Genomic DNA, 27418 nt, shown 5'->3' with positions numbered 1-27418 from the left:
TCTGCCTTTGCGAAGGAGGAGAAGCTTCTATCACCAGCCAAGAAAGGAGACCTGGAGGCAGCCTTGAAACAGCACCAGGCGCTGCCTGCAAAGAACCATCTGTCCAGCAAAGAAGCTCAAATGAGCAGGCTGCCAGGTCAGTGAGAAAGAGCACTATTCCAGCCCGCCCATAAAGATGTGACCTTCTTGATCTTGCACGGTGGAAACAGTCACAGAAACGATCCCCTTTTTGAGAACTTTTCAACATTCATCACCACCTTCAGGTAGCTTCATCCTCCTCCTAGGTAACAGGAGTGCAAAGATCCCATGCTCAAAGCGCCTCCAGAACATGCAGACAATAATAATTAGCTGTGTGTGGAAACAGATGCAAGGACCTTAGGGAGAGCTCATTACGTGGTCAATTACCACAAGCAACGATGTTGTCACCTGGCAGCCACTCTTTCCTTGTCTTACCTGCTTGCTTCAAGAGGAGCAGGTGTGGCTATAAAACAGAAGGTGGAGATGAGGGCACACTACATTTCCCAGCATGCCCCGAGCCTCCCAGACTGCACAGCATGCTCAGATCTGCCGCTCTGAACTGCAGTTCTTACAACTGCAGCCACTTTCCTGTGACTGTTTAGAGAGCCGCGGGGGACCAAGAGCTCAATAGAAAAACAGCTCAGTTGATTTTTGAGAGAGAGAAAGAGGCAAGGTCAGTTGAGGCAGGATCAATCTCCCAACCCCCACTCGCACACAGTCACAACAACCACACATAATGGAAAATTTAGACAGTTCTCGCATCAGGGAGCACATCAGGCAGATGGCACTTGCCTGCCATGTACTTGCTACTGAAAGAAAAAACAGCCCAGACAATCTAATTCCCCAGAAGGTGATTTGTAAGGACAGCATCTGCCAGGGAAATGGGATGAAAGCCCCTTTCCAATGCCAGAAGTGGCACACCACTCGCCCCTCCATGCAGCCAAAGCAGCCCGCCCTCCCCTCAAATTCATCAGAGGAACACGTTTGCTTCTGTGCTACTGTACACATATGGCCACTGAGGTGGAGGTCAAATTGCTATTGTTCCTCTCCTTCTGCACCACTCGCCCACCCACCCTCTCCAAGACAAGGAAAAACAGTAAATACACCATATTCCCTGCCAGGAGCTGCTTCTGAGAAAAAGAGCACTCTGCCCAAGGTCACATCCACACCATATACAGTACATGTAAAAGCTTTAAACTATTGGGAATAGCCATTTTCAAGATCATCGAAAGCAGCCCAAAAAAGGTTCCACTTCTCGCTGCAAAGTCTGGCCAAAACAGGTTTTGAAACTGAATCACAGAAAGCAAACATTCAATAGAAGACCCCCAAAATATTTTTTTAGAAAGGTGGTGCATGTCTATACAATTCTGGAACAATAAGAGTAGTGGACAATATATTTTCTTGTAATTTATTCACATTAATTTAAATTTCTGTCAAATTTCTGCTCTTTCCCCCCCTAATATTACTCTTCTATTCCTTGTTTTTATTTCTTAATTCTCTTAATTTTACTACTATATATCAACATGAAGTTGTGTGTATGAGAAACTACCTTATCCACTAGGAACAAAGCCATGGGCAAAAGAGCCTTCCTATCCTTCAATGCGGGATGAGGGGGGCTTGGCCTAATTTCCCATTGCAGCAGAGACAGACAGGAGGACCCTCCAGATCGGTGGTTTTTTACAGCTGTTTTCTACAAGGTGTCATTGACACAATAATAGCACGTTAGTGGTGGATTTATACTGGATCAACCTCAAGCCATTTTGCTTTCTTAGTTCTTCTGCAACATTTCCCCAGTGTTACCACATTACTGGGGCATGTCCGCAATGAAAGCACATGGCTTCCCTCAAAGTAACCTTGTGGTCTGTAGCTTATCCCTCACAGAGCGACTTCTGGTCAAGTGAGAAGCAGTATGTTCCAGTAGGAAGCACACAACAGCAACACCCATAAACACACTCATTCACAATCATCATGTCCCTCCCTTCTTGCATCCTACCAGCAGGCAGGGGTGGGGGCAGTAAGGGGTTAAGGCTACCTACATACCAAACATTTAAAGCACATTGCACCACCCAAATAAGCCCGGGAACTATAGTTTGTTAAAGGTGCTGGGAATTGTAGCACTTATGTCCAGCTAAGCGGAAGTTTCCCAGGATTCTTTGGGGGAAAGTTATGTGATTTAAATGTACATTGTGGGCACAAAACACAGCTAATGATGTCAAGAAGCAGACAAGGCATCGGCCAGGAAGCAGAGAGGCATGGAAATAACAGGGCCAGCCTTTAGGGGAGCCCGTGAACATAAGCTTTCTGCCAGTGAGCCAGCCAACCGCTGTGCTTAGCCTGCTGGCTAGCAGTGACCCTCCAAGCTTTCAGGCAGAGAAGGGGCTCTGTGCCAACCCAAGATCTCCTGGGGTGCAAAAGTACATGCTCTATCATTGAGCTACGGGATTCCAGTATCAAAGAGGGCCAGTAGATAACAGCAGCACAGCCAGGACAGCACAGCCAGAGAACTCTTTGCTGCTCCTAGGCTCTGGCCAGATCCCTACAGACTTGCCCCTAAACCCCAGGGGCATCCTGGCTCTGACCCACACATCTGCCTCCTGCAAGCCCCGAAGATTTCATGTTTTGCTTAAGGAAAGATTCACAGCAAAAGCATGCCTACAAGGGGGTGGACTGGACTGATTGCCGAAGGGAGGTTGGAGAAAGCGGCGTCTGGAGAGCAATCGCAGCCCCCTTAGCTGCCATGCTGAGCCTCAGGAATTTGGTTCCTTCCACACAGCCCCCCTGCAAACATCTGGCTTGCTGGCAGCTGGAGGGTTTTGCACTCTGCCAGCAGATTCCACTCATTCCTCCTCTTGAGAGTCTGCAGAGAGAGATTTCAGTCTGAGCCCAGAGGCAGTTTCCTGCTTTGCAAATCCCTTGCAACAAAACTCATCCCCAAGCACAAACTTCCACAGTCTAGGACAGGTCCAGCACCCTAGAACTGAGGCAGGCTGCCTGAAAGACTTGCGGTGCTCTGTGTGTGTCAGCAGTGGAGTGTTACTTGGGCCCCGTTGTCCACCAACACCTCTCAAATGTACAAACTAAGAACCCCTTGACATTTAAGCCAGTTACCAAGTACATATGACTGGCAAAACACATATCCTTGCCTTGTTTACCTCTGCTGTATCCCTACGTTGAATGATGGATTGCAAGCTCCTCGGGGCAGGGACCTCTCCTCTTGTATTAAGGGACAGACACACTGATAGCACAACAGCAACCAACTAACCTGGGTGCATTCTTGCTCAAACTATTTGCTGGATCAGACTAAAGTCCATTTAATCCAGTGTTCTAGTCTGCCACAGCAGCCAGCTGGGTGGATCTGGGAAGCCACACAAACAGCCACAAGGTGGCCCTCAGCCAGTGGACTATTTTGCTCACCCCTAGCCTAGTAGCAGCCTACTTGTACTGTACTCAGAGACAGTGTATACTGAAGTTCCACAGGAACACAGAAAACCCACAGCATGAAATACTGGGCACAGAATTTAGTTTTCTTTTATTTTCAAAGCAAGTTTCTAGACCATATGGTGCAAATACATATTTGGTTTGGTGGACTATTCCTAGTGAAATCAATGAGTCATATTAGTCCAGGTTTGCCCCAGCGCTGTGTAGAAATTGGGTTGCCTCAAAGATTGATCCAGAAGCTCAATCTGAAGGAATCCAAAGAACAGTGTAGCAAACTATCATTATTTTTAACTTCCCCAAGACAGACTTTGTATGTGGTCTGAAAGTGGTGGATAACCTTCCCCGTTATTTGTTTGTTACCCACTCTAAAATCACCCACATAAAATCTATCTCTGAGCAAGCAAATGGCTTTCACAGGTTTAAACTGAAATCTACGTTATGTAACCCCTGATAACAGCAATTATTTCAAATGCTGCTCTCCGTGTGCAGAGTCTGCAGGTATGATTTTTGTAGACTCTTTGAAAATATTTTTATGTCCACCAAGGTGGTGGCAATGGTTAAGCTTATATTTTTCTGTGTATTTTATTTCTATGTTTTTATGTAAAAATAATCCACAACAGCCTTCTTTCTCCCTTTATTGTCATGTTTTATCACATTTTGAAACACTGTTTGGTGTTTCCAACAGCCACTGGCTATGCAATAAAAAGACTGATCAGTTAACTGCTCCTATTCATGCACTGCAGAGACTAGATGTAGAAAGTGGTTATGGGAGCAGCTGCCAAGACCATATAACACCAGTCCTGAAAGACCTACAATGGCTCCCAGTACATTTCCAAGCACAATTCTAAGTGTTGGTGCTGACCTTTAAACCCCTAAATGACCCAGGCCCTGTATACCTGAAGGAGCATCTCCACCCGCATCATTCAGCCCAGACACCGAGAGCGAGAAGTGAAGTTACAAGGAACCAGGCAGAGGACCTTCTCGGCGGTGGCACCCACCCTGTGGAACGCCCTCCCATCAGATGTCAAGGAGATAAGTAACTATACAACCTTTAGAAGACATCTGAAGGCAGCCCTGTTCAGGGAAGTTTTTAATGTTTAATGTTTTATTATGTTTTGGTATATGTTGGAAGTCTCTCAGAGTGGCTGGGGCAACCCAGTCAGATGGGCAGGGTACAAATAAAAAAATGTTGTTGTTGTTGTTGTTGTTAAGGTACAGGAGGCAGAATTGGTTGTACTGTACATTTTGGCTGACAAATATTTAGCCATTGCTATGCTTTGTAGAATTCAGTCTACAAAACCGGATACATATCTCAGTGACAAGCCACTTGCTTTGTATGCAGAAGGTCCCAATTTCAATCTTGGGAACAATCAGGCAGCATGCAAACATATGAAGCTGTCAGGTCATCGGTCCATTTAGCTCAGTACTGTCGACGCTGACTAGCAGCAATGGTTCTCCAGGTTTTCAGGCTGGGAATCTTTCCCAGTCCTATTTGGAGATGCCACTGGGGATTGAACCTGGACCTCTTGCATAAAAAGCACATGCTGCATACCACTGGGCTACAACCTTTGCCAGGTGATGGGAAGAACCTATGAAGAGACACTGCCAGTCAGAGTACACAATGATAGTGGACCAATACCAATAGATGGCCTTATACCGAATTGGTATAAAGCAGTTTCCTTTGTTCTTCTGATCCCTTTTAAACTGACACCCACCCTCAGCCTTCGAGGAGATGAAAAAAATAAGACAATTCTGCTCCCTCCCCCTTGCATAGCAGAGCCACGCAGCCACTGTCTTATCTTGCATGAACTGTGTTTCACCCAAAACCAGCAGACCACAGTCATCTCTGAGGTACAAAGGTTAAGCAGCCAATGTGTGCTGCAAGAGTAAACAAATCCACTGCAATTACAACTGATACAAATTCCCCATCTGCTGAAATTCATCAGCTCCAATTCCAAATGCATAGAAAGCATTTGCTACAAACAAAAGCCCAAGAGGTGAGCCGGAATCCTTCTTTCCTTCTCCTCGGTCCATAGCTCTTGAGGACCCACCACCTTCTTTTTGGGTGGGGAAGAGGGAATAGCTAGAACTTAAGCTTACAGAGAGATAAGGGAAAACACCGAAGCAGAACACAGCGGTGTTCTAGCTGTATTCTGGGGAACCATAGGATTTCTCAGAAGTTTATCAATGAGAAGATCAGTAACGGCAGGCAAACGTCCCTGAAAAACAGCCTGCAAAATAATAGTTGGGTGTGATATGTGATGTGATGTAAGTCCAAGCAGAACAAGAAAGCGGCCTAAAGCAGGGATGTGAGAAGGAACCGCTTTCTGTTCCTGTACTTGACGCACATAGCACTGCTTCCATTCCACCACAGTTCATCCTCTGCCAAAAAACTACGTTATTCTTTTCACAGTATTCCGTGCCATTCATTTCAAAGCAAAGGAAATGCAATGCAAATTGGGGGGGGGGGGTAATCATTGAACAGTGAATATCAATCACATTCAGCAGACTGGTTTCCATTCTGCCAATGGGACGAATAAGTGAACATGCACATTTTTTGTTCCTGTTTCCATCAGAATTCTTGACACCCCAAGCCTATAGTCCCATATGAATTGACCATTGACCATGCACCGTGTCCAACCGTCTTCTGCGGTGTCCAGGGATTCTCAAGAGACCCACAAGGGCTTGTTGGCATAGGTATATAGGGGGTGGCCTATATTCACCAGGTCACCCAATTTATCTATCCAGCTCAATATTTCCTACCATGCCCTCAGGCAGGCAGCGGTCTTCCCCATCACCTGCTACCTGGTGGCTGAACTATCTGTATGCAACACATGTGCTTTCTACAACTGAGCTATGATTCTCCCTCCTTTTGCTAGACAAATCAGTAGGGGTAGCATTCCTAAGGACAGGAAAATGTAAAAAAAAGTCTGCTCAGTGAAGACATGCCTTTCAGGGCCCTGCGTGGCTGCCAAGACACAGCGCCTATGACTGAAAAAACGATGGAAGTCCTAATGCCCTGCTTTGCTTTCCTGCAAATCTGAAAAGCCAGGAGGAGGCATCTCTGCACTTTCCCTACTGGGCAATTACAGCAGTTGCTTTGCCTTTCCCTTTTGTTCCTGCATTTAATTTATGGGTAAATGTTTCTAGTCTTCATAGAATCACAGGCGATAATGATGATCCAGTAGCATTTTTACCTTTCCCCCCTACAAATGGATTTACCTTTCCCCCTTACAAATGGCACACACACACCCCCTCCCACCCCAGAATGACAGACTAAGGCAGAGAGCCAATGCCTTCATTCCACAGTAGCCTCTCCTCTCACCAGAGTTTTAAATCCAGGAGGCCAGAAAACCTGAACTATTCATCTCCACACACACCGGGGGGGGGGTAATTTCCTTACTGCAAGAAGGAAAAAACAGAGGGGGAATTGGTTCCAAAGAAATGGCCCAAAATATGTATATCATTTCCTGTTTTAGAAAGCAGAGAGAGCATAATTTTTTTTTTATTTAAATCAGGACCAGAAACATTCCAAGCTGCTGAGCTGGACCTGGGGGAGAAACACACACACACACACACACACACACACACACACACACCCCAACACCACCTCTGCACCTCAAAGGTGAAGAGCATGTGGTCCTTCAAGACCCCTCAGAAAGCATTACGACAGCACCTGCTCCCTCCCTTCAACCCCACCCCCAGAGAATCCAGGCTGACAGAGGAGCTCTTAAGTCAGACCAATTTATTACCTGTCAAAACCATGCACCTTCAACTCTGTCCTCATTTCCCAAGACACAGATCTATGCTCACTCCCTGGGCCCCCCACCCCCACCCACAGGCAAGGGAAGCCTCTTCCATAGAGGATGAGTTTATCGCACAACCACAAGGAAGGGGGAAAGTGGCTGGTTTGCTTGCAGGCAGTACCTTCATTTGATGAGTCTTCATCAGTGCAGAACGACACAGGGCACTTCCTAAAACTGGAACATGGGACACACACTCAGTCATTAAGCTCAGTGGGTGTGACACTGGGAGCCAGTCCCTCACTTTCAGCCTAACCTACCTCGCAGGCTGGTTGTAGGGTTTAAATGAAGAGGGGGAGAACCACCCTGAGCTCCTTGGAGAAAAAAGTGTGATAGAAATACAATAAACAAAATAATAAGTCAAGATATTATACAGCCTGTCTCAGGTCAGGTCAGGCAATGCTCCAGACAATTCTGCGGACTATTCTATTCCCAGCCTAACGACTTGCTTTCCTTTACCCTGGCTATGGTTTTTCTTTTCCCAGTTCCTGTGTTTCTAAAGACTGCCCCCCGCCCGGGGTTGTCAACTTGACTACTTCCTTGACCCACATTCCCACACCTGGCTGACACACCACCTTCCTCTACAGTCACTGCCTCCTGGCTGTTCCGGTTCCAGACTTAAAAATCAAACCAGGGGCACAGACTGCTCTTGTGCAGACATTCCAGTAGGCTTCTTTTTTCCTTGGAGGAAACTCCCTCTTCCTCCTCCATCTAGGCAAAGGCTGTGCATTAAAGAAGGAAGGGGAGAAGACATCACCCAAATTATACTCCCAGAATGAATTATGCCATCAAGTACATTTGTTCGTGTGAACATCTGCATAATTTATTCTGCTTCCAAGACCTGAACTTTCAAATGTGTAGGGACAGAAGCCAAGGAGCGTTGCTCCAAAAATAAACAGAGAGCAAAGGACTTTCTTCATCTTCTTGGGGAGGCAGTCTAGCTCAGTGAACTGGAATGAGGGCATCCCTTCATAAACAAAACCCTCCGCATTGTATAGTCCAGATATTGCACCGCTGACGATGGAATACGGCAATCACTAAAAGTAAGATCCATTCCTTGGTGGTCTGCAATGGGGGGGGCATTGGATACAAGCAAGTCTCTCAGTGTAGAAAAGATGGATTCTCCAGACTCTCACACTAGAGCAGCCATAACTGAGCCTAGGAGATTTTATCACAATTCTTCAGTGACGGGAAAAGGAGAAATCCTCACCCCAGGAAGGACCTTGCTTGCGCTTGGCCATCTCTTGGTTGCAAGGCGTCCATACCTTTCCATTGCTGTTAAGTCTCGAGGTCACCAATTTGGCGACGGCTCTCCCTCTCGGTACACGAAAGCCTCTCCGATGTATCTTCCAGGGCAGCCATCTGCCCCTCGAGGGCTGAAAGGCGTGTCCCCTGTACCTCAAACTCTTTGGCAAGCCGTTCCACATTTGTGGCAAGGCGGTGCAGCCGGGCATCCAAGCATACCGCTGCCACACACCTGCCACTGTAACAGAAAGTGCTTCCACGACCAGGAGGAGTCCCAAGCACAAGCTCAACTTCTCCAGCAGCAAAAGCAGCAAGCGGTTTGTCCAGAGAGTCTACCATTGCTTCTTTGATCTCCAGAATGCAAGCAGGACGACAGAACAGAGTCAAATGTACTTAGGGGCAAGCCTGCAGCAGCTCAGCCATATTCCAGCTATGATTCCCCTAGTTTTACATGCAAGGTTCCCAAGTTGAAGGAAAAATTAAAAGCTTCCAACCTAAGCGGCCATAATTATTGTGGGGTAAGAGCAACAGAAGGAGAAAGAGGGAGGAGGAAGCCAACAAGGGCCCTCAATGAAGCGAAGGACAAATAAGAAACCTGCTGCCTCAAAGCTCTTTATATTCAAAATCCTTTCTGAACAAGATTTGAAAACAGGGTCCAAAAGGCAGGGAGGAGCAGGATGGAAGTATAAGTAGTCAGAGCCCATTAGGCAAAGCAGAAGACAGGTGGTGGCTACCTGCTGGCAGGTGGATGCTTACAGGGGAGGGAGGGAACCAGGGCAACCACTTTGATTGACCTCAGCCATTGCAATTACTTGATCTCTTTATTGGATATCAGGCTGAAGACAAGAGCCTGCGGAGTCACAGCTGGCACAGTCAAGTTAGAGCAGAATAAGGGGCAAAGGAGCTAGCTACCAAGTCAAAAAGCTGGTCCATCAAAATCAGTACTGTCTATGCTTAAAGATCTTGATCTGAAAATTTAAGAATTTGTCACAGGCACTGCAAAAAATACCCATTTTGCAGAAGGAAATTGTGTGATGCTTGAGACCCTACTCCTTCGAAGAGGCAAAACACCTGTGCGCATCCCAAAACAATTAAGACACAGGAAAATAAAGCATGGGGCGCAAACACCCCCACCAAAATACTCCATGCCCATCAAAAATCCTCAGTTTTTAAAAAGATAAAAATTGGGAGGACAGAGGGCCTCAGCAGAGGGAGGGGTCTGAAGGCACTATGGTTGGAACCCCAACATGTACACCTCCAGGGTTTCAGCAAGTGGTCTTTCCCTGTCCTGCCTGCAAGAGCTAGGATTGAACCTGGAGCATTCTGCATGTAAAGCAGGGGCTCTACCATTGACCCAAATAACCTATAACTTAACCCAAATAACCTAAACTTCCCCCCAAATAAGCAGATTGGTATGAAGGGTGAGAATACACACAATGCTAAAATAGCATTGACCAGAAATACCTCTTCATCATATTACAAAAACTGAGAAATCTATGCCCTGCACAGGATAAAATAACAGAAAACGAAGGTGGGGGCTGGAAACATACCACAGAGTGAATGCTGACAAGACTGCCCACAACATTTTAAAAATACACCCTCCAAATCAATATAAATAAGCAAAGAGCCAGCTATGCAAAAGAAGGAGGGGAGCGCTATAACTAAAAATATATGTATTTGTGTACTGCTCCACTACTCAAAGCAGTCAGGGAGAAGATACTGGCAGAGAGAGAAGACAGAGGCCTATCAAGAAAACTGGAAGCCAGTAACAGAGTGAGTACAGAGGATGAGAGAAGAGAAAAGGAGGCAAACTCAGGTTTTACCACGACATATCACTAGGACAACAGCTGGCAGAAAGTTGTAAGAGCATCAGAAAAGCCTGGCTGTTGGATCAGGCTGGTGTAACTTGCTTTAAACAGTGGACAGTGAGACGAATGATGCTGCATTCGGTGGAAACCAAACTGCAGCATAATGGAAGCAGTGCTGATTAGGATGAATGGAAATCGCTGCCTTCTTACATCCCTATTTTTAAATAACCCATTTAAAATATTTCAGTGCTTTTGATTAAGAACAGACTCCAGCAGAGTCACTGGAGCACCTTCACTCCTTTAACACTGGCTGGAGGAAGCTTCCTAATCTGCCCCCCAGGGCAGGAGGCTCCTTTCACATCATTAGGCAGGGCAGCTAATTGCTAATTCATGGAGGGGAAAGACAGCTGGACTAGGGCCAGGAAGTCATTGCTCAGCTCCAACTCACCCTTGACAAACCAGCCATCCAGACTGTGAGTAAGCCACCCAAGCACTGGCAATGCTTCCGGCTCACTGCTCCTTGCCACATTAGAGGGCACAATTCGTTTGCCAAGAGGGGAAGCAAAATCTCCTGAAGAACTACACCCAACAAGAGGCAATGGTGAGGCCTCTTCCACACACTCCATGGGCCCAGAAGGATAGTTCCAATCAGGATATGAAAACACACACACACACACACACACACACACACACACACACACATACACAGCATTATTCTCACGGCTGATCAGATCCCAAGCACCCATAAAGTTAGATAAATGAACAGAGAGAGCAGTGCATAATTCCCAAATACTGGTATACGGTAATTCCCAAACAGATGCCTATAGGAGGTAAGGCATTTCCAAATCTTCCAATGGTTTAAAAAAAGTAATTAGAATCACAGAATTGTAGAGTTGGAAGGGATCTCAGCAGCCATCTAGTCTCACCCCTTGCAATGCAGGAATCACAGCTAAAGAATCCCTGCCACATGGCCATTCAACTTTTGTTTAGAAACTTCCAATGAAGGACAGTCCACTCCCTTCCAACAACTTTTTTCTTATCCACACCATATATTGAAAGCACATGGATTTCCGCCCTGCCCCCAAAATAATTACGGGAACTGTAATTTACCCCTCAGAACTACAATTCCCAGCATGCTTGACCAACTATACTTCCCAGGACTCTTTGAGGGAAGCCCCGTGCTTGCAATGTATGGGTGGAAGAGTGAGTTGGGCCTGATCCTAACAAGTTTGTTGCCTGCAGAGATTTTTATAAAACGGGGGGAGGTGGGAGTGACACCTCCACCTGTACTCTGAAGTGGCATAGTCCATGACGGTTCACTACAGAGCTGTCCACTTACTGGAGGATCCCAACCATTCTGTCAATGGGGTCAATATGATGATGAGATGGAAAAATGACAAAGAGCCCTCTTTCAGGGTGGCTGCCTATGGCCAGGACAAAGGGACGCCTGTTGCCTGCAGTTATGCAGCAGTGCTTCAGTGAGCTGGAAGGTAATGGAGTGGGGTGGGAAGAGGGGGTGAGAGGGGGGAGAAAGAGAGGGGGGGCAGGCATGCCAAACCTTGGGAGGCTGCATTGCCCTCTTGTGCAGAGTATTCCTGCTCCTCCTCCTCCATCCCTCCACACAACAAGTGCCTGTGTCCTCTGCAGAACTGCTTTGTTAGTGGAGGATGGGGTAGGCGGCTGTCATGCTCACGAGTGCTGGACATTGTTTCACAGTGGCTGACCTCATCATCTCAATAAAGGCAGGTGCTGTTCATCATCAGCCTACCATGTTCCAGAAAAAAGCAGCAAGAGTTGGGAGGAGAGACAGCAGAACTGCCCAGCACCCCCAATTTGCAAAGCACACGTTCTGCATGGAAGGTATAATAATAATAATAAACTTTTATTTATATCCTGCTCTCCCCAGCCGAAGCCGGGCTCAGGGCGGCTAACATCAAATATATAACATTGGTATAAAATCAAACAATAATTAAATCACCTCCTTGTGAATGCTGCCCTTCTGGACACAGGAGGAAGGAAATTCACATTTCAACTCTCTCTCTTTCTCTCTGGCTTTTCCTGGGCCCTTTGAGACTCAAGACTCCCAAATGGATTAAGCATCACTGACCACAAGAAGCTCAGGTGCCACTCACATGACACCAAGCAGGAATCAATTTTCTATCTCTTTCTCATACACACACTCTAAATACACAAACACACAAATATACACAGGAAGCTGCCTTATGCTTTATTGGCTCATTGGCCCATCTAGCTCAGTGTTGCCGACACTGGCTGGCAGCAGCTCTCCAGGGTTTTAGGTGGGAATCTCTCCCATCCCTCCCTGGAGAGGCCAGGGATTGAACCTGGTACCTTCTGCAAGCAAAGCAGGTGCTCTTTGACTGAGCTATTGGCCCTTCCCCCCCCCCAATATGTACATACACATCTGCTGCCCACAACAGCAGCCACCCCCTAACAAGAGTTATTATGCTTGCTTACAACTGCTGAGGCAAGGAGAAGCATTAGGGAAAACAGAATCCTAAAGCCTGGTGTTCGTTCACTATTCTATTCAATTCACACGCTGCCTTTCTTCCATTTATATAGTGTTTTATAAAAAGTGCAGGTAAAGAAAATGTCACCTTTTCCACAATAAACAGTGTGCAAGGCAACTCACAGAAAACACTAACTTATTAAAATACACAAGGAAGGAGGGGGGTTACAAAAAATATAAATCGAGAAAAAAAATCAACAAACATTGCATAAATTCAATCTTACAAATAATATAGGCTTAACACATAACCAGTACTGAACTAAATCAAAATTAACAACTCCAGTAATAAATACATCAAAATAAAGTCTTGCTCCACTATTAAACAAACATAAGAGATAAAATAAGAAATTAAACAACAATAACCCATAAAAGCACCAAGGAAAGGGGAGGCGAGGGAGGAGCAATTATATCCTTTTCTTAAAACGTCTCCATAAGCCTTTTGAAAATGCTCTGCAGGCACCTAACGTGTTCACCCAACTCCAAATTAATTTGGTTCCCCAGAGCCCTGTGCAGAGAAACAAGCTCAAGCATTAGCAAGACAAGCCCAGCAAGGAACTGCCGGCTCCTTCCAAATGTACTTTTCCCGTGCTGGGATCCCTGAAACACAGAATCGGTGAACAGCTTGTAGGGAAAGGGTCTAGGGAGAAGGAAGGAGAGGAAGAGCACAGTCTAAAAAGAAAGAGGCTTGGGCTTCACAGCTTTTTCTCCCTTGAGACAGGAGAAAGCCAAGGAGCCCTTTGGGAGCTAAAGTCAACACTCAATTTGTTTCCAGACAACAAGGGCATGTTCATACAAACAATCTGGCTCCATAATGATCTTAACATGACTGACTGGTTCCTTTACAATGCTCCTTATGCTACTCCTTACATGAGCTTACCTGAGGTATGGGAAATCTTAGCAGGGGTAACTGGGGCTCCCACAGCCACAACAAAGCCAAGAGAAAGCTGATGGGGGTTTGACTGACTGGCAGGAAAGGCGAAAAGGGCTTGGAAGGAAGAGGCAGGCCTGATGCAGACTGTAACCTACCTATTAAGGGAGATGCAGGTCACCCCCCAAAACATACATTTAAAGCACTTTTATACCACTGATGGTCATGGCATCCCTCAGAGAATGCTGGGAACTGTAGTTTGTTAAGGATGCTGAGAGGTGTCAGGAGACCCTCACAGAGTGACAGTCCACAGCACTCTTAGCATACTGCTCCCAGGATTCTTTGGAGGAAGCCATGACTGCTACAGAGGTGTAAGAGGACTTATAATGAAAATAGGTCTGCAAAAGACACTAGCCCACTACTTGTTTATTTTTTTACTAGCCTGCCTACCTTTCCAAAGCTGTTTACGTCGACCATGTTTGAGAAGAAAAATCAACTTTTTCAAGTTGCTTGGAAGCCATTCCTTTTTTTTTAAATATTTATTAAAGTTTTCAGGGTTAATACATAATAACAGAAAAAAGAAGAAAAAACAGAAATACAAAAATACAAAAAATTAAAAACAATTTAAAAACAAAAAGAACATGTATAAATTCCATTTACATACTTTCTTTTACCTTACTTTCCAGACCTCCTCATACCAACCTTTCTTATATTCCAGTTCAAAATTATTTGTTCAGCAAGTCCTTACCATTAAATCTTTTGCTTATTTCAAATCTTTATTTTCTATCTCTTAAGCATTACAGCTGAAAACCACTTAGTTACTATCTAGCATTCCTCTTGGAAGCCATTCCTACCCACCATAGGCAAGCAGGAAAGTACCTGTCTACAACTTTAAGCTAAAAGATCCCTTCACAACATTCTGTAGCGGGGGGGGGGGGGATGCAGTTAACTGGAGCCTTGTGGGGAACAGCCAACAAAAATTCTCACGTAAGCCTAACCACCCTACTGAAATGCTTGCTGCTGCATTCTGAACTTTGCATTCACACTTCCGGGATTTGCTTTCAAGGTCTTCCCTGGTTGATCCAGGGCAGCCTCAGAGCTCTGCTGTTATTCGCCATCCTGGTTTGCATTTCTGCTTCATGAAGGGGAGGAAGCAGGAATCCAGGCCTAATGCCCCAAGAAAGTTGAGCTGCATGTTCTCTTCTCTCTCTTTATCTATCTATTTATCCCTATTAGCTCCCAACTTCTACAAGGAAAATGAAGAAACATAGCAGCTGCATAGAGGTTGGCATGTAATAACAAGGAGGCGAGCAGCTTGTATATCCAGATCTGTTGGAAAACATTCTCAGGCAGGCACCCTCTTCCGAAAGAACTCCCAGCAGCAGCCAGACAGCTTGATGCTCTCCTCCTATTGAACAAGCTGAAGTGGCACCTAAAGAAGCCTCATCAGTGGCTAGTAATTATTGTTATTTCATTAACAGACAACACATTCGCAGGATACCAATTTTCCTGTGAGATACTGCATTCCACATCTGCATGTGGACATACACACAGTTCCAGAATAAAAATATAACATATGAAGATCAGAAGTGTCTGCTGGATGAGGCCATTGGTTCATCTAGTCCAGCATCCTGTTGTCACAGTGGCCACCCAGATGCCTCCATGGGAAACCCACAAGCAGGATTTGAGCAACAGAGCCCTCTCCCCTCCTGCCGTTTCTAGCAACTGGTATTCAGAAGCATGGCTGCCTCCAGCCATGCAGGAAGAGCATAGCCATTGTGGATAGCAGCCATTGACAGCCATCTCCTCCATGAATTTGTCCAATCCTCTTTCAAAGCCATTAGGACTGTGCAATAAATTTTCATACTGTTGAAAATTGAAATAACATCGTGATAAGTGTTTCAACAAGACAATACACTGTTGAACGACAATCAAGGATCCAGCAGACACGCAAGCAAAGAACTAGAAAGCACTTCTTTCTTCTTTCCTTTAGAAAAAAAGAGGGGGGGAGAGTTTTTATTTTTATTTTCTGGTGGTGTTTTATGTTGCTGGTTCACCCTGAATAGCTTTCCTCCATATCAAAAAGGAAGAGTTTTATTTCTTTATTTAAAGGAGACTATCTTTTTGTTTGCTTGCCCTCCCTCCCTTTGATAAAAAGGGAAAGATTAGTAGGCTTTGTGGGGGGAGATGGAGGGGAGAAGACTTAGCTGGCTACTTTATGCTGAAAAGGCAGGTTGGGTACTACGTGAGAATTATGGAGAGGGTGTTTTTTGGTAAGCAGCGCAAACAAATGTGTGTCTATTCACAAGCAAGCCCTACTGAGGGGGGCTTACTCCCAGGAAATTAGAAGTAAGTTTAGTTGAACTCAAGGGGGCTTATGCATGCATATATTGCACTTAGACCTCTGAGTGAGGAAGCAGATGCAAATTAACTAGTAAATAACTTAAATAATAATAATAATAATAATTTATTATTTATACCCCACCCATCTAGTTGAAAATATATTATATGGAAGTTTATTTAATATTTTTATTAAATCTACTACTACTTTACATTTTAAGGCCCTTAACAGGGAGCCTCTTCAAGACCCTCTGCTGCTGCGGGGAAGAGCGGCGCACCCTCCACCACTGTGGGGAGGAGGTACAGCAGGACCCTCTGCCACCGCAGGGAGGCCCAGCAAGGCCCTCCACCACCATAGATATATACTGTGATATTTAGATGGTGATATATCGTGATGTTGAAAATCAGATATCGCCCAGCCTTAAAAGCCATCTAGGTTGGTGGACATCACCACCATTTGGAGTGAGTTCCAAATTTAACTATGTGCTGCGGGAAGAAGTATTTTCTTTTATCTGTCCTGAATCTTCCAACATAAGCACCCAGAACTGCACCCAGGGGGAGAGTGGAGGGCACATATGGCTACCATGATGACCCAGGCTGCTTGCCCAGCACATGCAGCTGTGCCCCAGACACATCTGGCGTCCTCCACTCTGACTGATCTCAGGGAAGACTTCCTCCCCTCTTAAGGAGACTTCAGAGGCCCTGCCAGTTTCCACTTATGCCTCATATTCATAACACTTCCTGCCACCACCTGGGCCATCAGCTCGATTGGCAGCTTACCGGGCATCCAATTTTTAGCAGCCCCAACTGCACGCTTGACTTGAGAGCTGTAAACACCATGTGTTTCCCTTCCGTTTGGAGACAAGCCGAGGGAATGCAATGAGCTTCTCTGTGGCATGCGGCAGACTTAACTCTCGCAGGGGCCTTCAGGGGTTTTGATGAGATTTAAAATGACCCCATTGGTACAAACGCAAACACACACACACCCCACTCAAGCCAGCTCAAAGTCACTAACAGAGGTTTCTGCAAGCAGCCAAGAGAATATGGGTCACCTGCCCATTATGCTTTTCCTAATCCCTCTTCACAGGTACTCTTAAAGTCTTTATTGCTAGTTATAAAAGATCCTTGCCCCACAACTTCTCTCTCTCTCTCTCTCTCTCTTATACACATACACATACACCAATAATCCCTCAGTGGGGCAATGCTCACACGGGGCAACTGAGTTCACAGGAAGGATCAACACAGCAACAGCAGGACCACAGTCACCACCCCCATTTTGTAAAGCAGCAATAACAAAACAAAACCTGTACCAGTAAGTTAAACTTAATGCCTTAAAAGGTAGATTAGCTCAAGCAGAAAAAGATGTACCTTGAAGGTCATTTGCCACAAAGAGAAAAATAAATAGTAATGTCTGAATGAACAAGTGATGTCCCCAAATTGCGCAAACTGTAGCTGATGTGTAGAACAGAAAGTCCAAACAAACACACAAAATTAATGTTATGTTCTCCACTGCCACCACCACCCTAGGCGCAAAATCAAAACTATAAGCAGAAGGATAGGCACACACCGTCTGGTTAGGAAAGTCACACAACAATCTGGGCTTAGCCCTCATCTTCTGCCACAAGTGTTCTTAAAACACCGATAATTTCATCTGCACAGTAACTGTTTCAGATAGAACTAATGTTCCAGGGCCATTTCCACTTTTGCCTACGAAAACTTTCCTGAAGCATCCTCAGCCTTTAAATATTTCAGAAGATCCACAAAGTGTGTGTGCGCGCACACACACACACACACGGTCAAGATTAGAAGCTGGGAAGATCCCAATTTAAGCCACAGCCAAATATTCCCTACAGAAGATATGGGTCACAGGATTATGAACTGAACACTTGAAAAGTACTGTGAAAATGTGTATTATTAAATGATAAATTATTGTTTCCTCCCAACCACCATCACCATCCTTTGTGATACTTGAAGAAAGATACATTTCTCTCCTAACCTATCCCACATTCCTCTAACCACCCAGAAGGGAAATTTTGCTTCTCTGCAGGCCCTATAGCACTAATATAAGCACCACATGCCCCTTCCTCTTCCACACAAAATAAGCAACGGGGTCACAACCACAACAGCCAATCTGCGGCTTGAGTCTATGATCATAATCATCCTGCTCCAGACACCAATGGCAGAACAAATCCCATTAACGTAAGAACATCAGAAGAGACCCTGGCTGCTGGATCAGGCCAAAGGGGCCCCCTCTAGTCCAGCATCCTGTTCTCACAGTGGCCAACTAGATGCCCGTTACAGCAAGCCCAAAAACAGAACCTGAGCACAAGAGCAACTCTCCCCACTTATGCTTTCAGAGGCACAGTGCTTCCAACACCGGGGGCGGAGCAAACCCATCCTGGCTAGTAGCCACTGACAGGCATATCCTTCATGAATTTATCCTATTTCCTTTTTAAAGCCATCCAAGTTGGTGGCCATCAGCACATATTGCAGCAGTAAATTCCATAACTATGCACAGTGTGAAGTGTGTCCTTACACAGGTACCTGCGTCGGATAGACAAGACACGGGATGCTGCCAAGAATGCCCTTGTGTACCACCAGTGTGAGCGCGCACACCCTACTTGTGCCCCAAAGTGGAGCAGCTACTTACATCAAAGGCTGCTTGGTGAAGGCCCTCCCCGCTCCTCAGCCAGCAGTGGCTCAGCTCACTCAGCTCTAGGATGGGCTGCACTTTCAGGCGTACTGTCTCCCCCGACTGCCGGATCATCTCCACAATCTCATCCCGGGACTTGTTTTCCACGTTGCGCCCATTGATCTCCACCAGCCGGTCACCTGGCACCAAGCCAAGGGCCAGGTCTTTGGTCCCGGCACCCGGTTCGGCGAAGTGCACTACCCGCCTGTACACCTGCCCGTCAGCAGCCCTGTCCAGCATGGTGGTGCGGCGCAGTGAGAAGCCAAAGTCGCCGGTGTTGCGCCGCTGCAGCTCCAGTTGCCTGGGCACGGGGGGCTGAGGGGGAACCACCACGGGGAGCTTCAGCTCAGCGGGGAACCGCTTGCTGACCACCTCGGGCAGCCTGGTCCGTGAGGCAGAAGGGAGGCGTGGGGGCCCAGGTGGTGCAGCTTGCTTGGCCAGCTGCATCTCCAGGGTCCGCATCTCCACCTGCGGGGAAGGGGCAGCCGAGTGCTCGGAAGGGGTGGATGTCTCCGAGGTGCTTTCATCGCGGCTTTTCTGCGAGAAGGAGAACCTCTTGACGATCATCTGCGAGTTCTGCTTGGCCAGAGAGCCGAACTTGGCTGCCCGCTGCAGCACGGACCCCTTGAAGTTGCCGTCATCCACCTTGAGGTCGTCGCTGGAGCTGGCTGTGCTGAGATGACCGGAATCAAGGATCACGCTCCCCCGGTTGCTGTCGGAGTCGATGTCAGTCAGGTGAAGGTCAGAGCCACTGGCCACCTTGATAGGGATGGGGTTGGAGATCTCCAGCCGGTTCTTTGCATCCCTCTTGGAGGAGCGGTTGAGGTTGAAAAAGCCCCGGCGCATACTCATCTCCTCCAGGCTCTTCAGCTCGGCAGCCGACATCCGCTCCTTCTTCTCCTTCTTCTCTTTCTTCTCCCTTCGGGACCCATCTCTGTCCTTTTTCATCAGGTGAAACATGATGGGAGATTAACCCTGGGAGGTGCCCCAGGTTCAACAACAGACAGGATCTGACAGCCCACGGCTCCAAATTCTTGGTCCTGCCAGTGTCCCTGTGAAAAAACACAAAAATGTGTGTTAAAAACTATGTTAAAAGATATTTTTGTGCTATTAACATAGATCTTTTTAGGAGAATATTAAAGTGCACAATGTTCTAATTACATGGATGAAACACACATGGAACATGAGATACAATTTTGGCAGCTAGGCAAAGCTGTTGATTCAGCTTTGGTATATCATCAATTGTTACTGTTATTATTATTGCTACTAAATTTATTAGGCACTGCTCAGCAGCACATCCCAGGGTGGGTTACAACAATTTAAAATTCAGAATTAATTATGTAATCTGTAATTCAGATCACAGACACAGGAACAGAGCAGGCCCTGAAAACACACATCTCAGGTGTTCAAAGATCAGGGTAAAGAGGTGTCAGCATTTGCTGAACATTGTGAAGAAGCCAGACAGACCTCTGTGAAGGGGGAATCCCACAATTTAGGAGCTGCCAGAGAAAGTCTTCTCCTGGGTCACTAACACCCCTCAAACCTCTGAGTTGATGCCGTCACCCCTCCCTTCCTCTGAAAAGAGTGGTGCTTTGTGCTCAGAACCACCCTGTGGGGTTGGCCGAGAGGAAACTTGCTGAAGGCTGCCCAGAGGGCTTTACAGCTAGCGAAGAGTCAATTTCCCTAACCCGTCCAGCATGAACAGTCCAGCCATCCTACCACACTGGATGATGCCACACACACTGGTGGGTGTGGGTAGGTGTGTAATACTCAAGAGAACCTACATAGTTTAGGGACATGGTTTATAAGATATTTCAGCAGAACACCATTCCTGGCTTTTTTAAAAAAGAGGCTTTTCCCAATTGTCAAGGGTCATTCTGCCCTTATGAAATACCATATTTTTTGCTCTATAAGACTCACTTTTTCCCTCCTAAAAAGTAAGGGGAAATGTGTGTGCGTCTTATGGAGCGAATCCAGGCTGCACAGCTATCCCAGAAGCCAGAACAGCGAGGGATTGCTGCTTTCACTGCACAGCGATCCCTCTTGTTGTTCTGGCTTCTGAGATTCAGAATATTTTTTTCCTTGTTTTCCTCCTTCAAAAACTAGGTGCGTCTTGTGGTCTGGTGCGTCTTATAGAGCGAAAAATACGGTACCTCTGAAAATCCAAGAGTGTTTAGTGGGTTTGGGGCTCTGTTCAAAGCAGGCCATTGTCAGGAGTTATACCGCATGCTCACAAATGGGCCCTTTTTGAGGAAAAAGAGGCCCTTCTGAGGCCAAGGGAAAACCCTGCCAGCGTGGGGTTTTCTAGGGGTCAGACGCCTCTGCATTTCTCCGGCAGAGCTTGGGCGCTCTTTTGCCCAAATGCACCCTGAGCCGAAGTGGTCAGGGCTATGAAGACGCTCCCTGGGGGCCATGCCAGCAAGAGACCACTCTAGCTCTACAGCACATGAACCTTTTAGTCGGGGTGGAGTGGGAGGAAGTGTGGGAATATGAACTTCCATGCTCTTATGGACAAATGACCATATTCCCACAAGGAAGAGAATGGTCACATCTGTTGCAGCAGCATTTTTGCAGCTATGCAACCTCCTGCTAGGAAGAGGAGACAGAACTAACATCCCACCCCCCCCCACCCCGCTGGTATTCTCTCCCTCCCAGGCAGGCTTGATTGTACAGATGTAAAGATTCTGGGGAGGGGGGACCGGAAGAAAAAATTGAGGGTTATCCATGGGTTTTTTCCAGGCCTTCACATCTCTATTCGGGACCAGAGACCCTTAAGAAGAAGCATTTAAGGCAGGATTGAAAGTCTCCTGTGAATCTCATCTATAACCATTCAATTGACTTAAAACCCCAGATCGTTCAAGAGATGCCACACATGAGCATTTCCATCTCAGAGCTGCACCTCCATGGGTGTAGCCAGGATTTTAGTGGGGGTTAGGACATGGGGGGGCAGAACCGACGTGATTGGTCAGTTAAATATTTTTATTGTTTTACTTGATCCAGGGGGGCAACTGTCCCCCTGCTCCCCCTGGCTATGCCCATGGGCACCCCTAAAGCTACATCCACACAACAAGTATAAATTGCTTCCAAACCAGCATACAGATAAGGAGTCGCAGACTTGAGGAACTTGGATAAATTATGTTTCGATTTCAATGGTTAAGGCTCCAACCCTAAGATCACAGAAAATACAGTACAGCCAAGTTCCTCACTGTAGCCATTAAAACTAGGGCACAATTGTTACAGGGAAAGAGGAGCCCAGTGCTGTTTCACTCAGAGTAAACCCACTGAAAAGCTTTGTAGCTCAGTAGCAGAGTACAGGAGGTCCCAGGTCCAGACCTTGGTAACATCTCCAAGTAGGGCTGGGAGAGATAGATCCCTCATGTGAGACCCTGGAGAACTGTTGCCAATCAGTGAAAATAAACATAACTAGATGGACTAAATGGTCTGACTCAGTACAGTATACGGCAGCTTCCTGTGTTTTTATTTAAATCAGCCCTTTATTCAGAACCATGAAGACTGGGAACTGTATTTTTATGGGAAGAGCTGCAGCTCATGGTGGAATATCTGCTTTGAGTGTAGAAGGTCACAGGTTGGGTAGGGCTGGGAGAGACCGCTTGCCTGAAACCATGGAGAGCCACTGCCAGTCAGGGTAGACAAGACTGAACTAGGTGGTCCACTGGTCTGACTTGGCTATAAGGCATGTTGCCTGAGGGAAGGTTAAGATGGCACCACCTCCACCCCATTCCATTGGCAGAAGCAGCTGAATCATATTTCAACACCAGAAATGCAACAGCATCCTCCACCCTCTTGAGTGTATTTTAGCACACAACCTCCAACAGAGGAGTCTGATCAAGGGGGGGTTGATGGTGATGATGGTGATCCATCCTGCCCCAGGATCTGCTCCTAATGGTAGGGCCGGCCCTGTGTAAGGCCACCATCAACAAGCACAAGGCTGGGCCAGCAGACCTTTGATCTAGCCCAGCTTATTGCAAGTTTACTTGCACATTCCTCCTCTCCCCCACCCCAAAACGGCAACATAACAGTTCCAAGGCCTCCTTCCTGGACACTGGAACCTCCTAAGAGCAGGCAGAGCAACCAGCCCGCACATAGCTTGGCACGTGCACACAGTGTGACCAGCTCGAGAGATAAGGCAGCACCTCACAAACAGGGCTAAATAGAAGCCTGCAGTGCCTTCAAAAAGCCATCTAGTTTGGTTCTGGCTCATCAGCAAAAGCCAAAATCGTCCCTGGAGCAGGCCCCCACCTGGGTTTGACACCCTTGGCAAAGGAAGTCAAAAAAAGCAAAGCTAACCCACTGAGAGGCCACCTTCACAAAGTGAAGGGTGCCAGCCCTCCAAGCAGGTGAGAAAAGCTGGAGGATTTACTAGTATTTACACACCAGGAGGACTCCACCCTCTCCAGCAAGGCCAGTTCAAGGTCTGCGTACCTTGACTGTACACACTAGTAGCTTTAAAGCAGATTACTGTGCCCCTCAAAGAATCCTGGGAACTGTAGTTTCACTCTTCACAGAGCTACAGTTCCCAACACCCTTAAAATCTAGAGTTCCCAAGATTCTTTGGGATGTGCATTAAATGTGCTTTAAATTCATGGTCTGTGCACATTCCTTAACTTGCTGTTATATGCCCAGGCCTGAGGAGCAATACCTGCTCTGGCAAAGCCAGGGAAGCTCCTTGAGAAAATGCTATGCCTGGCTGAGGCTGCACAGGAGAAAATAAATGGCTGAGACAAGCTCTGCCAGGAAGAGCAGGATAAACCCACATTCCACACGCCCCACGGCTAAAACTCGCTTTCCCTGATTCGGGAGTCCAGGTCACACCCACTTGGTGAACAAGCATGCAAGGTATGTTATGACGCAGCAGGAGCAGAAGAGGTTAAGTCAGCTCGACGGAACACAAAGAAAACTCCTAAAACCACAGCTGTATAAAGGTTAACGCTCAGGCAGTATACCAACGTATCACGTCAGATGATGCCCAGAACCTGTCCCACCAAAGAATCGCCTGCATGTCTTGCGACAGGGGAGGGAAGAAGTGGTTTGGTCAGCCTCTTGACTCTGCTGCTCACTTGTCATGATCAGGCTTTTATAAAAGGAGAACCCAACTTGGTTTTCTTTACCAGGCATCGGTTAAGCCCATTAAGTTACATTTCTAACAACTGATGGATTTTGTTGTATAGATGGGCACAGGGTGTTCTGTAAGACGGCTCAATGTTGCAGCCCAAGTGGGGCCTCACTCACGTGAGCAGCTGCTTCTGTTTAACTGGCCTGCTTGAAAAGTCTTTCTATTTATTTATTTATTGGAAAGGAGCTCAAGGTGGTGTACATGGCTCTCCCCCTGCTCATTTAACCCTCACAACCTTGTGAGATAGGCCAGGCTGAGGGAGACAGCAACTGGCCCAGGATCACACCCAGTGGGCTTCAGGGCTGAATAGGGTGATTTGAACTTTGGCCTCCCAGGTCCTCGTCCAGCACTCTAACCACTACACCACTGACTGGTGTAATGCTCTCCAGCTCCCATTGCATTCATACAGAAAGGAGTCTGACAGAGGAAGGAAGAAAAAGTGTTATGTACTCCTCTCTAAACTGTCTGTGTGAACATTACAGAAGCAGGACTCAATTTTCTCCATATGTTTTCTCCGCCCACCCCAGAAAGCATCGTTCTTTGCACTTTCAGAAGCCAGAACTAAGCAACTCTAAAATAGCCTCAGTTGCTAATCTGCCTTAAAACAGAAGGGTAGGATATAAATCAAACATAACACGGAAGGTACCTTATACCAGGTGAGACTGTATAAAGAGCTATGTGCTCTGACTGGCAGCAGCTCTCTGGGATGTCAGGCAGAGAGACAGGGTCTTTTCCATCAGTTGTTACTGGATTGTTATTTTTTAAATCAGAGGTGCCACGGACTGAACCTAGAACCTGGTGCATACAAAACAGGCATTCTCTCCCACAGCCCCTCCTAAGATAAATAAAGATGAATTACAATAACCTCATGTATATTTGCTGAATGTAACCCTCTTGCATTATTTTATGCAGTCCTGTTTATAAAACGCAAACAGCACAGTAGAGGAAGTAAAAAAACACCTTCCAGAATTTCACCGTCCAGAGGCCCATTGTGCTTTGTGCACATGAATGTTATCAGTGTAACTCCTCCATAAAGGGAGGCAGACATGGGCCTTTTACCGCCTTCCTTGTTGCTACAGACCTTAAATATTTTAGGCATGCATGGAAAAACTGCAAGGAAGTGAAGGCCACACATTCACTCCTGCAAACACACGCACCTTGCAGGTACACTCACCAGGTTTTGCCTTGCAAAATGTATAAAACATTATTATTATCAGCAAAAGAGCTCCTTAATACATCACAGGAAAGAGGTGTCATTTTAATTTGTCAAAACAAAATAAAAAAATTCCTTCCAGTAGCACCTTAAAGACCAACTGAGTTAGTTCTAGGTATGAGCTTTCGTGTGCATGCACACTTCTTCAGATCAAAAGCTCATACCTAGAACTAACTCAGTTGGTCTTTAAGGTGCTACTGGAAGGAATTTTTTTATTTTGTTTTGACCATGGCAGACCAACACGGCTACCTATCTGTAATTTTAATTTGTGTAAGCCACTTTGATTCCCAGTCCGGGGAAAAGGTGAGATATAAATAAATAAAACAATAGTAATAAGACTATTAATAACAATATTAATTCCTGCAGCAGGGAACCCCGGCCCCATATCCATGCTGCATATACTCTTCCAAATGTCACCTTTGTCTCCCCTGAAAAGCTCAGATTTTAGAATTTACACTCTGAGAGGATATTATGGCCATAGTTCAGTGGCAGATCAACTGCTCTGCATGCAGAAGGCTCCTGAAACCGCTGCCTGAAACCCAGGAGAGCTGCTGTCAGACAGTGTGTGAGAGACTGTACTGAGCGAGATGGACCAATAGTCTGCCTTGGTATAAGGCAGCTCCATTCTGAAAGAGGGGCAGTAATGCTTCCCAGACCAGTTGCTGGGAATCACAATTGGGAGAGAGCACTGCTGTGGTGCTCAGGTCCTGTTTATGGGCTTCCCATGTGGGCACCTGGCTGGCCACTAAGAGAAGAGGATGCTGGGCCAGATGGGCCACCAGTCTCAGCTGGCAGGGCTCTTCATATGCCCCCACATTCTTCCCATGCGAAGCAGTTGGTAAGATGCTTGGGGTGTCTTCTTCTGGAGTGACAGGTGACACAGCCTAGTCCTTGCAAGAGTGTTGTTAATGCTAATACAAGACAAAGCAAGGCCTTTTACTGCCTCCTGTCTTGGACAGAGCAAGGCAAGCCACAGTCAAAGGACCAAGCGCAGGTACACCGAGGGAAGCTGACATCTGCAATTCCCCTGGAAACTATCCTAATTGCACCTCAAAAACCCTGTCCAGGTTTGGGCTAAATGCCTCACAGCAAACCTTAAGACTCTGATGCTTCCCCAACTGTTTCTCCCACAGACGTGCCAAGCAGCTGCTGCTCTTTAAAGGAAGCACCAAGAATTATTATTACAATTTATTACCATCATTATTATTTACTTCATTTCTTACTCAGTCTTCATCATAAGGTCCAAAGGTGGGTTACAACAACAGAAACACAAGATTAAAACTCATATAAGACAACTGATGGAAGTTGTACAATGAAGGTGTCAGTGACAACTCTGTGGGGAGGGAATTCCACAGCTTGTGGGCTGCCAGAGAGAGTGCTCTCTCCCAGCTGCCCCCCTGAACCTCTGAGAGCAGAGGAAAGAGCAAGAAGGCCCCCCCCCTGCCAATCTTAACAGCCAAGGGGTCTGTAAGGAAGTCTTCAAGCTGCAGGGCTGAGACACTGCAGGGATGCTGGACGGGACAGAACAGGACCACAGGAACTTAGGAAACAGTCTTATGCCAAACCAGAACATTAATCCATTTAACTCAGTATTGTTGACACTGACTGACAGCAGCTCTCTGGGGTTTTAGAAAGGGGTTGCTCCCAGCCCTACTGGAGATGCCACCAGGTATTGAACCTGAGACCTAATGAATATGATCCACCGTGGAACTACAGCCCCTCCTCAAATACCTGGACAGATGCACAGATCCCCCAGAAAGCCAGGCAACCACAGATTGTGCATACATCAAAGCAAAGCTGCACCCAATTTACAGCTGCTGCTTAGCCAGAAAATATTCACTTGCTGAATGGCTGCTTGGCATACAGCTGTTTTAAGAAACAAAAACTGCAATCCTAGCAAAGAGTTAATGGCAGCCCACCCTGGATACGGGGTGGGGGGTGGAGGAAACAACCCTCATTCTTTACATACATGTGCACACAATAATTCTCCAGCCACCACTATACCCACTACCTAAAAAACAGCTATGCACACCCAACCACAGATATCCAACCTCTGCAAACCTGGAATGTGTCACACATCAGATTGGGGAGAAGTGGTACACTGTGGACACACACAAAAGCACCACCAAAACCTGGTGGGTGTGACCGACATGCACACACCCTGAACTCTCAAGGTATGGTGCCCATGCACAAACACTGTTCCCTCCTCATATCAGGTTTTTTTATTATTAATTAGATTTCTTCCCCACCCTTCACTATGCGGTCCTAGGACAGGTTACAGCAATTTAAAAATACAGTATTAAAACAGATTAGAATCAAAAGAAAAAAGTGG

General features: G+C 46.5%; 1 protein-coding gene across 6 annotated transcripts in view; it reads right to left on the bottom strand.

The window, feature by feature from the left end:
• The window catches only part of MYO18A (myosin XVIIIA), a 148339-nt gene that overhangs the window by 118961 nt on the left and 1960 nt on the right, over positions 1-27418 (bottom strand). For all 6 annotated transcript variants that reach the window (XM_081844027.1, XM_081844028.1, XM_081844012.1 and 3 more), the window contains exon 2: positions 18698-19791. In XM_081844027.1, the coding sequence (XP_081700153.1) occupies positions 18698-19699 (1002 nt within the window). In that variant the 5' untranslated portion in view covers positions 19700-19791. The remainder of the gene's footprint in view (positions 1-18697; positions 19792-27418) is intronic.

Source organism: Podarcis erhardii (genome assembly GCF_964252035.2).
Source record: "Podarcis erhardii genome assembly, chromosome: 16".
Lineage (NCBI taxonomy): Eukaryota > Metazoa > Chordata > Lepidosauria > Squamata > Lacertidae > Podarcis > Podarcis erhardii.
Note: the sequence above shows the minus strand (reverse complement) of the source record. Positions and strands in the feature narration are given on the sequence as shown.